The 15736-nt window shown below is 41.5% G+C and overlaps 1 protein-coding gene across 1 annotated transcript; it reads right to left on the minus strand.

Annotated features, from left to right (window-relative positions):
- Positions 1–683: 683 nt before the first annotated feature.
- kpna3 (karyopherin alpha 3 (importin alpha 4)) lies at positions 684–15658 on the minus strand. The gene is made up of 17 exons (XM_035173648.2): positions 15470–15658; positions 12653–12697; positions 10277–10366; positions 9160–9189; positions 8763–8815; positions 8577–8672; positions 7289–7374; positions 6680–6766; positions 6418–6587; positions 6059–6103; positions 5839–5970; positions 5588–5716; positions 4810–4914; positions 4429–4500; positions 4024–4186; positions 3717–3811; positions 684–3618 (listed from the first exon to the last, which is right to left on the minus strand). Exons 1-17 carry the CDS (start codon positions 15536–15538, stop codon positions 3520–3522), a joined length of 1566 nt encoding a protein of 521 aa, XP_035029539.1. The 5' UTR covers positions 15539–15658; the 3' UTR covers positions 684–3519.
- Between the last annotated feature and the right edge of the window lie 78 nt (positions 15659–15736).

A 15736-nucleotide genomic window follows, 5' to 3' on the forward strand; every position in this document is an offset into this window, starting at 1 on the left:
GAAACTATGCCACTTACAAAACAAACGTGTTTGATACACAGTGATCCCATTCCAGGGCTTCACTGTTTCCCAATACTTGGCCGGGATAATACACGTGCCAGCGTGAGTCTGATATTTCTGGGTGAAGGTTTTCACACTCAGCATTCATTTCAAAAACCTCACCTGAACAACGTGGAGAATCCAGGTCCATAAACAGATAATGACCCAGTCACTCTCATCCTATTATCTGTTGCCAACATGTCTCTACTGTAAGGAACAAAGAAAAGCTATGGGAGGACTAAGAGAAATTAAACTTTGGAGAGTAATGGATCCATCCATCCGTCATCTATACCACTTATCCTTGGAGGGTCACTGGGGGAGCTGGATCTGATCCCAGCTGACATTGGGTGAGGGGTGGTGTGCACCCTGGATGGGTCACCAGTGGATCACAGGTCCAACATACAGAGACAAACAACCATTCACCCTCACATTCACACATATGGTTAATGTAAAGTCTCTTATTAACCTAACGCCAATTTGCATGCGTTTGGACTGTGGGAGACAGAAATCTGCCGAAACCGGTCTCTAACCTTCTCTCGAATCCCTGGAATCCATCCTTGTTAAATGTTTGTCCCATTCATACTCATGCAACTTAAAAAAAATAATCAAATAACTGTGTGTGAATCACAACACTTGCAAGCATGGAGGATCCAGTGGCTAAACATCAAGTTTATTTTGGTTAGGATCAGAAACACAGATCATGTCCTGAGGGCGAGATGAGAGGCAATGATATCAAAAATCCCCTGACTGAAATATGGTGATGATCTTTTTTTGTGTTCGAGGGGAGGGAGGGTTGTTGAGAGGGATAAATGATGCGTTACAATGTTCCATGAATACGACTGGAGGGGAAGCGCTCTCAACAGAAGAGAGCAGCATCAATGGCAAACTCCAACGCCACGGAGGCCACATGTTACCGTAGCCACGTCTCCCACATTCTCACCTTGCTCAAAGAATCTTTTTTTTTCTATTCAATAAAACTGAAGTTTTAGTTGAAATGAAAAACAAAAGGCACAATGATTTTCAACTCATTCTTTTCTTTAATATGCACAAGAGTTGAAAGCATCAATGAGCCACCTTAAAGAGAAGAATTCAATCTAAAATTTATAAAAAGATATAAACAATCAGAGGCCAAAACGCTGTCTGTTGCTTTTCTCCTATTATTTTATTTAAAACAACTTTTCATTAGCAAGTAAAAATCTTGCAACAAACATAAGCTTGTATCCAATTCGGATACAAGGCAACGAAATTGTAAATCTTTAAAGTGGCTCGGTCTATTCTGCTAGTTCATGACTGTACACCCTCTCTATAGTTTTGTTCAGTAATAAACAGCTAGTCCCAAAAACAAGCCGGGCTGCTCATAACAACCCCACATAATATTTTAAACCCCAGTGTGACACCCCCCACCCCCTACTCTGACCCCCTCAGTAGTTAGCAGCCATCCAGAGGATCAGAAAGTCTTCGAGACCAGGGCGAGGGTTGGGCGAAGAGTTTGACACCCTCCAACCCGAACCTACGCACCAACTGGGACATGGGACGGTACATTTTTAAACAGCCCGTCACCGCCATGAGGAGAAAAACACAGCTCTGATCCAATTAATCAGCATGTCATCACAATACATATGCAAGTCAAAAATAAAAACAATGAAACAAAGAAATATTGCTTCAACAAAACAAAAACAAAAATCCTCCCCAGCCATCTTTGACAGTAAAGTTATCGTCCATCCAACGACTGTCAGCTGCAGCAGCTTTGTACAGGCTTTATGTAAATATATTCATATATTCATTAGACGGCAAGGAGAGATACACATCACATTTTTGTACAGTTATTCAAATTGAGTGATGACATGTGACCTCTTCTTTGAAAAGTAGTTAGGTATTATAAATGACAGGACCTGTACTCCTTATGCAGGTTTAGTCTTCAGTGAGTATAGGTCCCTCTCTGCAGGCAGACATCAATATGCCTCTCAGACGTGTGCATAAGACTGAAGAAAAGTAAAATGCAAAAACCGACATATGGAAGCTACACAGACTCAACCAGAAGCTGAAACTAAAATATTTCTTTGAAGAGAATACAAATAAAAAAAAATGAAAAATAAGCTTAAGGTCAGATAAACAATTCCGATCGATTTTAGCTCGACGTTTCTTTTTTTCCTTTTCTTCTTTTCATGTTAAACCCCCCTTCTGAGTTTCACATTACAGGGGAGGCCAGAGCACACAGTTCACCGGGTCAAAGGACGTGACCAAGCTCATGCTGCAGAAATAGATGTCCTGTGGGGGAGATAAACGCTACAGCTGACATGTTTCTTTTCTCTCAAGTCTCTGCGCCTTCATCTAAAAAGGTGCTTCCCCCATGATGGGTATTCACATACCCCTAAAAAAAACAGGAACAAAAATAGTGTTGCTCTGCTGAATCAGGAGCAGGCAATTAGCAGGTCTTATCGTTGTGTGTATTGGAACAAAAAAAAAAAAAAAATTATTATGGCATTTTCTTCACATTTTTGATGAATTTTTTTTAAACAAACATGGAGTTTGTTTATTCAACAGGTCACGTTAAAAAAAAGTGACGCCATTGAGTAAGAAGTCCCGTCAGTCTGTTTGCCACGGAGTCCTTGTTTTGCCTTAGAGCCCTTTCGCCCCTCCACCTGCTCCAGGACGCTCCTGGGAGGGCAGTGGGGGTCCATGGATAATCATGGCTTAACTCTGGGATTAACTCTTTAAACTGGGTGAGAGAGTATTGTTGGGGTGCCCGGCTTTCAGGTATCAGTGTGACTAAGTGTGTACTTGAATATTAGTGTGCGTGCACGTGGGTGAATTAACACCAGAGGACAATCCAGGGGAGGGAAAGCACAAAAAATAAACCACAAACAAACAGCAGTATTTCTTCCCCTTAAGTGATATGATGGCTTCTAACAGAAGTATGCACACAGATTCTAGGTGTCCAAAAGTGTGTACATAAATATATGTGTGTGTGTGTGTGTGTGTGTGTGTGTGTGTGTGTGTGTGTGTGTGTGTGTGTGTGTGTGTGTGTGTGTGTGTGTGTGTGTGTGTGTGTGTGTGTGTGTGTGTGTGAGTGTAAATGTGCTTTTGTCTTTGTGAGGACTAGACATTTGGCAATTTAAATCTTGCCCCGAAGGCTTTTCACTCCTTCTGCTCTTATTTTTGTGTGATATTTAGAAGCACTGGCAGAGAATCTTAACAATCCTCCTGATGCAGGTTGTCAGATGGTGACGGCGCCTGTCGAGTGACCAGGACTCCTATGATTGGATGCCGTGGTCTGTGAGGGATGACCATTTAAAAGATAAAAGAAAAAAACACCCCGCAGTGCAGAGGTGGGTAAATCCTTCAGTGGTGCGTTTCCATGTTGAAGTTATCCTAAGTAAATCCTTCGGTACCAGGTTGCCAGGTTGGAGGAGGGATGGATGAACGTCTGGGGTGATTACAGAGTACCCGTGCAGCTGGTAGAACCAAACATCGTGGCTTTTAGAAATTGAACTCCTTTGTTTGCATGTTGGAAGCTGGGTCAAAGTTGAAGGTTCCTCCTTGAGTGGTTTCAGGGATCAAGCTGGAATCTTCATCGATCTGAAATGGACAGACGGATCACGGCAGAGTAAGATGTTGACTATGCAGGAAAAATAAATGAAAATTTTGAGGTGTAAAATCACTATTTGTGAACTCACATCATCTCCTGAAAAGTACTGATCAATAATCTCAAAGGCTAGTTTGTAGATATCCTCATTCTCGTGCTGCTGAAGATTCTCTATCTTCTCCAAACCTGTGAAAAACAAAACAAACACACATTTCCCCCTTGTTTAAATCACAGTCAAATTGCTACACTCAAATTACAAATAAGAAGATGTAATTAGAGCCCAATTATCTTCATATTCTAGTCCTGGAAAAATAATCGTGCCCCAACAGAGAACTGAATTGAGAAGAGGATAAAGTGAAATGAAGTGGACTTGTTGAAGAGTAATGCTCGGGACCGACCTCCACACTCCTCGATGATCTCAGCGATGGTGCTGGCTTCGTCTCCTGCCATGATGAGGATGTTCTTGAGGCCGTCCAGGACGACCTGCACCACCTGCGAGTCCTTCACCGACAGCAGGCTACAGAACGGAGGGATGACATTCTGCTCCACCAGGAACTCCACCTACACAAACCCACACATACACACCACATCCATACTTGATTACAACACAGGTACATGGTTACAAATATGGAACTTGAAAAATTGGGATCATTATTTTCTATTGGAATTTTTGAATTTAAAGACTAAAATACTAGGTATAAGTTCTGCAATATAAATAAAAACACTTGTTTTGATTACAAAAAAAAAACATTTCTGATATGGCAGCCAACGTATTCAAACAGCAGATTCTGACATTAGCTCACCTGGTCTTTCCTCCCACTGATGGTGAGGTTGCTGATGGCCCACGCTGCCTCTTTCTGAGTGCCAAAGTCACCCTGTAGAGAGACAGGCTGTCACTAAATGTGCACGTAGCAGAGTTTTCTACAACAGCATGATGCACAGGCACACAGAGTATCTACACTCCGTTTGCATCCATTTCATTTATCAGCAGTTGTGTTGTGTCTCTGGTGGCAAAACATGGAATGTGTCAATGCAAGTGAAAACACAAAAAAAATAAAATCAATGCCAATATTATTATTTTCCAAATTTAGAGTCTGGTACAATCTATTGAGAAAACTCAACAAAGAGAGGGTAGGATATAGAGATTAAGGAATTTCTTTTATGCTCTTCCACCACAAACAAACCTTAGCCAGTTGGTGAATGATCATAGGAATCAATCCTGCGTCGATCACAGCTTGGACCTGCTGCTGGTTCCCAGCTGTGATGTTGGACAGGAACCAGACTGCCTCCTGCGAACAGACAAATCACAAATTCAAAAACAGCACTATAGCTTCCACGCGTCCATTTTCTTCAATATACAAGTCATTTCTGGATTTGGTGCCAAAACTCTATTTCTCAAGTCTTGAACCAGTATTTCCTGCATAGCTGCATTATCTTAGTATGGATATGAATTAAATAAATCAAGTAAATGTCAGTATCAAAAGGTCTTTATAGTAGAGTTTTGCCATTCACACACACACATTCATACACTGGATCTATGTGTAGCACCTGCTCTATCACAGATGACACACACTGCGGGCTCAACTATTAGAATCAATTTGGGGTTCAGTGTCTTCCTAAAGGACACTTCCGCACATTGAGTGAAGGATCGACCATCGGCCTTCACATATAAGGGTGAAACTGACAAGACAAACTGCATCGAGATATGATTTGAATTCAGTAACTGATACAAGTAATCCACTCCATTGCAAACATGTCTTAATTTATGTGGTGCAGCAATCAATCAATCAGCTTCTGATATATTATACTTCCCGACAGGGAAAACAGGTAGCTCTTGTAAATGCCATGAACTTCAGTGCAGTTTGCAGATAGAAGACACAGTACTCCTGTTCCGGCATGAAAAATCCACCAGTCTCATAAAAACAAAACACAACATGAATGTTGAGGTTGAGGTTTGTATACCTTGTTGATCTTCTCTTTCGGGTGCGTGAGCAGGTTGGAGAAATGTGAGAGGACGTCACAGTTGAGCACAACCTGTGTCTGCTCATCTGTTCCCGTCACAATATTTCCCACTGCCCTCAGAGCTGCCGTCTGCAGATTTTAAGACAAAGAGAAAAAACGTATTAATTCAGGGAGGATGGAAATTTAAATGTGCAACTCACTGGAGGCACAAGACAAAGCAAATGAATTTGCTTGATTAAACAAAGCCTCACCTGAACTTTCACCTCCTGGTGGCTGAGGAGAGGCACAAGATATGGAACGACTCCAGAATCAATGACCATCTGGATCTGCTCGTTGCCTCCGTCCGTCAGATAGGACAGAGCCCACACTGTGTCTACGAGGATCTAAACACAGACACACACAATTTATCATACATCATACAATTAGCAAATGTTAATGACTGAAGAAATCATACCTTACTCAGATACTTACATTTATATCTGTGTGATATATTAGCACACAGAGAGCAGGCAAAATCTGTGGGGAAAGAAAAGTAGGTTGTTGAGTGGGCTGGATGTAGGCAGTGGAATAGACGGATCAGATTAAGGCAAAATCAGGGTAGAGTGAAATAACAAAACCCCCCCCCAAAAAAAAAAATCACAAAGCGCAATAGCTGTCAAAACCAGACTTTAAATGGCACCACAAGAGATTTATATTACAAAGTCCCCTGGGACATGAGGCTGATTTGGCTACTGAAAATCTCTGTGACTCAGCCTGCAGTGACACAGTCATCTGCAAAGCAACACACCCATCTGTCTGGCACAAGAAGGCCTGCACACACACACACTCACCTCCTGCACGGTCTCCATGGGTGGTGGTGGATCCTTGTTGCGGCAGAGGTTAACAATGACCCAGGTAACATTGCGGAGGAAGGTAATGGGGATTGATGGGTTGATGAAAGAAAGCAGGGGCTTGACCACTCCAAGGGAGATTACAAAGTCCCTGCACTGTGGGCCATCACCTGAGTAAGCAAAGGCCAGGAGGTCAGCTCTGCAGAGATACTTCCACACCATATATAGACAATCACACTCTCTTCTGTCTGACTATACTTACCTATAATGTTTCCTAAAGCCCATACAGCCTGTTCACAAACATTTTGGTGGGGGGAGTGTAGCAGTCGCAGGAAAAGGGGCACTGCATCTGGACACACAAACATCAACATATCAAAAACTGCCCAAGGGGACTGAGTGCAACTCCAGTGATACGTTCTTTAGCCTCGTCCAGAATACAAAAATATATAACGAGTCAATTAATCAATATAAAATATCATTCACTGGCTGAGATTCACACTTGAATAAAATAAATCATCATGACATTTAAACAAATGTGCCTAAAATAAAATAAGCATCCCATTAGCTAAAAAAGTTAAACTTCAAAGACGTATAATTTACATCTACTTAAATTTAAGAGTACAATCCCTAGTCTATGCAACAGCCAGTTTATCATATGATGACTAATCATGGTTCCCACTCTCCAGTCATGTTTTTATTAGATAACAGAGGATTCTTACTTTGAGACAACCCCATTATCTTAAAAAAAATGACTGTGCCTCAGAGAGAAAAGAAAAACAAATAAATATGCTAGCTTGGCATATTGCAGACGGTGCACAAACACAGACTGGAGGGCTGACGCTGGGCTCGACAGAATGTGGGGTCAACTTACTGGATTTAACCACAGCCTGAGTCTGTGCTGAAGTCCCAGACGCAATGTTGGTCAGAGCCCAAGCTGCTTCAAACTGAAGAGAGGGGCTGCAGGGCAAAGACCAAAAATAAAGATAAAGACATAGAGAAAGCTTGTTTTGATGTTAAATGGAGATTAAATAATGATAAACACTGTAGTGCATATTTCCTAAATTTCCCGCCGAGATTACATGTTTTCCCAGGCGGATTCATGCCCTAAACACCTAATAGACTCCAGCTTTCAGTACTAAAAGGGCTTTTTAGAGCAAAGTACCTCAAACCTATTTTAATCAAAGGCTTGCAGCTCATGAGTTTTTCAGTAACTGGTTTCTTTAAAAAGAGCTTAATAATAAGTTTCACAATCTCTGAAATCCTGGTCAAACAGTCTGTACGGTGGATAGTACATCTGACACCGGATGAGTGGTCTGGATTACAAACTGGGGCTGAGCTCAAAATTATTAAATTATTAAAATGAAATGCAACAGAAAATATTACAAAATCTCACAGTGGCAAGTGGTCTTCACACCACCCACCAGCCAAATGCTAGTACATCATGGCAAAGGGTGGCAAGTCTGTCTAACCCACTGAATATTCCATCATTGAAACAGGTTGTGGTGCTCAATGGGATACAACCAGATAAGGTAGTTGCCTGTAGACAGAGTGGTTTTATCCTCTCTGCCATCAAGAATTCACAGAATTAGCTCAGGGAATATATTCAGTGAGTTCTTGTTCGTGTCAAGTGGCTCTGGTTTTCATGCTGTACATTTCATTGTGATTCTGTGCCTCATTATGTCAAACTGAGCTGACTTGGCCGTCTGCCACGCCACTATAGCAACGTAGTAGACAATTATTTTCTCTTGATGGATGAACATGGATTATACTGCACTGCTGCTTTATGCACAAACTCTAAAATAACAATTGTCCGACATAAGCTCGTGTTCCACATGATGCCATCTGTTGTGGGTTGTCATGGCAAAATCCTCACAACTTCTTCCTTAAATGTTTTTCAACTGCATCTATTCACCACCCCCACCCCCCCACCCCTCCCTTGATGAACACAAGGTCCTGGGAATTGGGGAACTCCATGAGACAGGAATGCTGTTATATTTGGCTTGGCCTGGACTGAGAGGAACAGCCAACTGCCCTGCGTGCCTTCACACACTCACGTGTGGACACAGTAGGACACACACACGCACGCACACAAAGCATCAAATGCGGTAAAGACTCTGTGGAGCAGCATAGTGGCAAACACCAACTGGAAGCAGACTTACTTGTCGTCCCTTTCCAGGCATTTGACTAAAATGGGCAGAATGCCAGACTTTATCAAATCGTCGATGGGAGGGTTTCTGTCACTCGAGAGCAGTTTTCTGACAAAAAGAAGAGGGAGAGAGGGGAAAAAATGTAAGAACTTTGTATATAAAAATAGCTGCGGCCTGTGTGTGTATTTTGTCACTCACCTGGCTGCCTGTACAGCACTGAGCTGTACAGCTGCATTATCACTGGTAGCATTCTATAGAGAGAGAGAGAGAATGAAGGCCATAATAAATGTTTGAATTTAATAAATAACCAACAACTAAGAAGATACTGCTGGTACATTTGGAAAAGGCTGACACGCGGTATTCCGCAAAGATTTTAGGCACTTGTTTACATTCATATCCATAATGGAGGACTATCAGGGAGGCATCTGATTGGTCTAAAAATGTATTCTTCAGCACGACAATGCCCCCATACATGCAGCCAGAATCATAAAGAACTATCTACAGCAATAAAAAGACCAGCACTGCTGAAAAATATGGTCTGACCCCCACAGAGCCCTGATTGAGCGAGGGGACTCTGAATAGTGTGAACTCTTACCTGTAAAATGGCATCAAGTGTAACATTTTGCTGCAAAGAAAAAGAGGTGAATTAGCATTTCCATCATCATCATCAACAAGAACAACAATAAGAGCTGTGGCTGTGGACACACATGACATCAGCATTAATAAATACTTTCTATCTTACACTGATCAAAACTAATTTAGGGGTGTAGCTGATTTTATATATCCTTTTTGATATAAATTGTACTAACCCAACAAATAAATGTGGATATTTAGATCTCAGTGGATTTAGGGTGTGGGTTGGATACAAGTTTGACTCATGCAAACTGAAAATAATTTTGCAACACAACAAACTGTAAAATTGCAAGTAACCATACAAAATTACCAGACCCCTTGGCACCACTGTAATTATATAAAAATGCTAAAATCCTTAACAAGTCAGTACAAAGCTTCCCCACTGCATCTTGGTGTCTGAGATGAAAATTAGCAATTGTGCAGCAGAATATAAAAAAGGCTTGCTGGTGATTCAGCGTTCAACTGAAACCGATGAGGGACATTACAATGAGCCACAGTGCCACAGTGAAAACAGCTTCTCTGTTTTCACGGTGACTCTGAATGTCCAATAGGGCAGAAAGAAATTAGCACCAACTTCCAGGCTGCCTCATTTCACTCTCAATATCAAGCGATACTTGGGTGAATATTTTATATTCCATTGACTTTTCTTTACAATTGAAAACCTCATTATAACAAAATCAAGGCTCCCATGAGACTGGCAGTGCTTTTATGCCACATGTCACTGAACTAACACAAAAGAGTTGACAGTAATGTTGTATGAAATGACTCAATTCGTTTTTTTGATTTCTCACTCATGTTTCTGAGTTGGTTCCAAATTGGTTTAATCTGTAAGAAAATTACTCATCGTATCATCAAACTACAAAAAGCAGATTATCAGAAATCAATGGCTGTGAGGAATAATACATTTGCCTCCATACATGCAAAACAAGCAGCACAACAGAAGGCTTAGTGCAGTTGCCACAGCAAAGACCTATAATGTCAAAATCTAAAACCACTTCTTAACACACTGCCCACTTAATTTTAACCCTTGTGACCAGTAATCCACACAGTCCAGTCTCACAACAACACACCACACTTACTCCTTTGAAGTCTGAGTCGGCATCAGAGTCGTCCAGACTTTCCTCCTGCGGGACATTTCTCTTCTTCAGTAGATGTTCGTCTCGTTTGATCTGACATGGGGAAGAGAAGAAGAAAAAAGGAACAGAGAAGCAATGAGGGGAGGAGATGAATGTCTTCATTAATGCATTCATGAATCCAGGCCTACATCAAAAACAATTTATCTTTTAGGAACTTTTACTTTCTGGAGTGACGCCTACATATGTCAAATCCCATTCTAGGTGACCGAGTCAGAGATGTGGCTGCAGGCTGCTCAACAAAGCAAACACACACTCCTCTTCTGAAGGACATGGAACCTTCCCACACTGTGCAACCCCCTCCCCCCGTAATGTGTGGGCAGAAAGACCCACACGTCCCATCAATTTACAGGGCAACGTGAGTCAGTGGTAGGAGGAGATTCCCTTGCCCTACATTCCTGTGCACCATACTGATGTGCGTCACTGATGACTAATCAGCTAGTGCAGTGCTTCTTGCAGCTCTGATCCAGCTGAATGGAATGTGCTAGACTTCAGACCACCTCAGCACTCCGCAGCAGTGACACTCTTTTTTTATACCCTGTGACACTGCTCTCCAAACGACTGCTGACGGCCGGGTTGCTCTACATGCTCGTTTATCACCATTCACAGATTTTGAACAAAGTGTGACAGGAGTTTCGTGCATTAGAGTTACCAGTTCAGTTGGCCCTGACGCCAAGTCAGGTGTCTACATGTGAATCTGGTCAGTCATCTAAATGTTAGTTGCCAAGAATGATGTCAGTGTTGATTTTGAACCATGCTGAGCTGCGAAAAACAAATTTTACAGAACAATAACTTGACAAAGGCCTATTTCAATTACTAACAGTTTGTCCAACCCACAATTCCCAGAGCCACGGGGCACCTTCATTTCCCACTACTTACACGGGTATTACCTATTCCATGAGGGAACAGTCTGTTACTTCTTCTTAATTTGGATCTTTGTAGTAAATTATAAGTACTGTGAATGAATTATATGAACTGTGTTAGCTCTATATTTATCGAACTCATCAGGTGTCGTCTACACAGCTAATTCTCATTCACCAACAGCTCTTATGAAGAAATGTCTTCTTAAAACCTACTTTCGCAGTTTTCACCAATGTTGTCTTATCTGGGATTTGTTCTTATGTAAGAACAGAATCTATGCACACAGAAGAGCACTCTTTCGCACACATGAAGTATTTGTGTAAATTAATCAGTTATTGTGTTTTCTTACTTTTAATTCTATAATAACATTTACAATGTACTGTAAAGCACTTTAAGTGGTCATCAAGGACTAGAAAAGGACTATATAAATACAGACCATGTACCATTTAAATATTTGATCATTTTTAGCTTAAAAAAAGAAAGCTAGAAGAAGTTTCAGTGCACATTATAATTTTTTTTAAAACGCATTGAGATTTCGGAGAGGAGAACACACACAGAATATTTGATCTGTACGGCAAAAGATGACACTTTTTAAACACATGAACATACACACTGGTGTTTACATACTAAATGTAACAAATTTAAGAAAATTCTTAAGAATATATTGGTGAAGGAGGCACTATATCCCCTTCTTAGTTTACATGGTGCATGGCGGGACTTGAACAATATATAGACGAAGTAACATTTTGGAACTATTACAAGTCAACTGTATTCAAACATTTAACTTCTTGACTTTTCCCATTATATATTTTTCAGGTCTGAAGACAGTGCAACTTACTCCAATAATGTAAGTGCACGAAAGACAACAGCTTCTTGAGGATCTGCTTCAAGTTGATGACTCACTGTGCCACATCTTCAATTTCTAGCACACTTTTTCTGGTGAGTTTTTTGTCACAATTGTAACAACAAAATGCATTGGTCACTGTCAAAGTGTCCCCTCACAGTGAGTGTCAGTGAATCCTCTATGAAGTATAAAATCATCAACATGCTGAAGTCGAGGTCTAGCTTCTTCTGACTTTCAGCACTTTTTAAGTTCATATCTACAGATTACTGAACACATCTCAGAATCAATATTAAACTGGAGAGGTAAGAGTGAATGCATCAAATTTCTTCAGATATGCATCAAAACATGCAACAGAAACCCATGCAGATGGGTTGATGATGTGGACCCATGAATCCAATCTGATCCTTTGCAAATAACAGCACGGACAGTGCATCATGAAAATCTGATTCACTGCAATCTATATGATCAAGGAACAGCATTGGCGAAACGTAAGATGAAGTCACATTCTGGCATGGACATCGTGCATGAAGGTAGCAGAAGAAATGCATTTAAAACCAAAAAGATGGAGCACTAATGCTTGATGAATGTGTGTGTGGACAGATGCTGGATCTTCTCACCTTTCTCAACTCAACTGTCATCTCATTTCGATGTCTTCTCATAGTCTGAAACACAAAAACAAAGACAGGAAATTAAAAACCCTTTATTTTTTGACATTTGAGAAACATTTTTGAGGAAAAATATAAATACATTCTTTTGCATTGATAACAAAATGGCCTAGTAGGCAAATCACCCCAAAAAAAGCTTTCAAAATAAATTGTTTCCATTTTATTACAGGCTTTACTTCTAAACAACTGATTTTCATGAACTTATACCCATTAGAAAACTGCTAAACCTTATCAGTTCTTGGCAAGTACATGACATTGAAACCACCAACACATTTAACAGTAAGAGTCGGTTCCATGACAAAACTCAAAAACAGCACAAGTGAGGAAAGACATCTCAACTAATCTCTGTATTTGTGTGTCTGCTGGTTTTCCAGCTCATACCGAACAGTTTGAGATGGTCTAACATCTTGTGACTGTTTCAAGAGGTTCATGTTGCCTTCCTAAATAGCCTCTTGCGTAATCTGGGACAGTCATAACTCAGGAGGCTGCAGAGCAGAGTGGTGTCTCCCGACCACAACGAGAACAACAATGCCACTGTATTGACCAAAACACTGTATGACCCTTAACAGACAGCACAACATTGAAGTCTGATTAAAAAGGGAAATCTTTGAACTCAATACACTTCGGTTTGCTTAATTTGCCTAATGCTGCTGGTTAATACACTTTAAATAAGAAGCTAAACAAAGTTATGATGAATATACTTACAACAACACAAATAAAATTGCTTAAACCCAGAAAAGCAGAACAGTAGATACTAAAGAATAGAAAACCTGATGAGAAAAAACTAGGCCACATAACACTTGTACAACATTAACAATATCTACATTTTATACGATACACAGGGAAGCAAGAGGATCTTAGCTTTAACAACATGGGGTGTGCAAGGCTTCTTTGGAATTCAAAACTGTTCCTTATGATGTGCGAAACTGTGCCTGACCTAAATAAATAAACCCCAAACTCACATATTTGTTCCTGCTTTAGTCTGAGTCATCCCTTTAGGAAAACTCCAACTTCATACAGGGGTGGCGTAAGAGGAGCCAGGTCAGACATGTAGGATGCTTGAAATAGCATCAGGAATGTACTGAGCAAAGTCTGTCGATGATAGTAGCCATGTGCTTGTCACACTGACTAAGTTTCAAAACAACCACCTATGGGTCATCAATCTGTGCTTTGAGGCAATTCATGGTGGAACTGCGACCAGCACCCGTGTGGATGTTGAGGGGCCATTTTCAGACATACTTTTGTTGGAAGCTTATCTCGGGATTACAAAAAGATCATCAGAGCAACACAGCACAAGTGTGTGTCTTGGCAGGTAGACAAAAAGGGTTGCTGTATAATTTTGCATATATATTATAATCTAAACAAGTCTAGATATGTGTTACTTACACCTTTATTTTCCCTTATTCTATGCGTCTAAACAGTCTTTCCAGGGATAGTTCACCCAAAACGAGGTCATGTACACCATGTTTTTAGCCTAAATGTCCGCTATTATCCGGAGGAGGATAACAGAGGACATTTAGGCTAAAAACATGTTGTAAAGGACGCCGTTTCTTGTTGTTTTTTGAGGTTTGAAGAATCTGTCACTATTTACTTCAATTGTATTGGACTTGGCTGCAACGCTGTTTACCCCTGAATCTCCAACAGTGTTTTGTGGACCCTAACACTTCGCCCACCCCTCCATCGGCACAGTGGTGAGTAGATGAGTGAATTTTCATTTTGGGCTGAACCCTCCCTTTAATGAAGGTTCAAGCTTCATTGCTGTGAGCATTACAGACAAATATTGTAACTGAGATTAATAATCACACTTACTAATAGAGGGATGTTGCTATGCTCAGTGTCAGGCTGTAGATTTATCAGGTGGATGTGTGTTATACAAGTGGTGCTTTCTAGAATATGTAACCACAGGTATCTTTAACATTTTCGTGATCACAACTCTATGTTTGGAAATATGTCTAAGCTTGACAATTACAGAATTTGAGGCTAAATGTAACCAAATCCATGTAAAACAACCATCTCTCATTGAAGTCTAACCAAACAGCCTTATGGTATCAAGGGGATTTAAATAGTGATATTGTATGTTTATCACATCAAACCCCAGGTGATGGCATCAGCTAACGGTTTAGTGGCTTAGTTAGCGGCTCGGTGTCGCTGCCTCACCTGGTAATACATGCTAGCTGTTTGCTTGTCAACGTTAGCAGGCTAGCAAGGAGGGGCAATGTTTGGTTAAGGTGGATGTGGAGCCACCGTTGAGCTCTACTTTCAACACAATCCGACGTTATTACCACTAACAACCAGTGTGCGTAGCGCTCGCAGGTTAGCATTGTTGCTACTTACAGTTGCCTGGGTGTGGATACACAGTAAATGTCAGGATTAGGGTGCCGGCCGGGGCCCAGCCTCGCCTGCGACCGGCGTCCATCCAACTAGCTAGTTAGCTTCCAGTGACAGCTACACAACCTGCCCGTTAACTCTCCCATTTCCAACAACACAACTGTGATGTAGTTCACTCAACAAACACCAACTAGCGAGGGTTAATATGTCCTGGGTGTTGACCTCACAACTACGAACACAACCGCTTGATTCACCGACAACCAGACAGGCCATTAAGCACTTCTGATGGCGAACTCCTCACGTTAGCTTGCTAGCTGGTTAGCTAGCTAGCGGACAGGCAGCTGCAGCCGGGCTCCACACAACGAGGCCCACAGTCTGTCGCTTTCTGCGTAAAAAAAACAACTCCCGTTACCAACACACGCGTCCAAAATGTCAGCTCACCTCGACATCGCGTCCCTTGTTTTTAAAGCTCTTGATGCGGTGGTTATCCAAGCCGGCGTTTTCTGCCATGGCTGTACGAGGAGGTTTAGCTAGTGCTCTGGCTGTCGGGATCTCCTCAGTGAAAGACGAGGCTCGGCAGCTCCTGTGCTGCTGCTGCTGCTGCTGGAGGAGGAGGAGGAGGAGGAGGCACAGATCGCAGGGGGAGGGGAGGAGTCAATGCAAACCTCCTACACAGGCTGCCCTGGTTTCCACAGCTTCCCCGACGCA

Source organism: Hippoglossus stenolepis, chromosome 13 (assembly GCF_022539355.2).
Source record: "Hippoglossus stenolepis isolate QCI-W04-F060 chromosome 13, HSTE1.2, whole genome shotgun sequence".
Lineage (NCBI taxonomy): Eukaryota > Metazoa > Chordata > Actinopteri > Pleuronectiformes > Pleuronectidae > Hippoglossus > Hippoglossus stenolepis.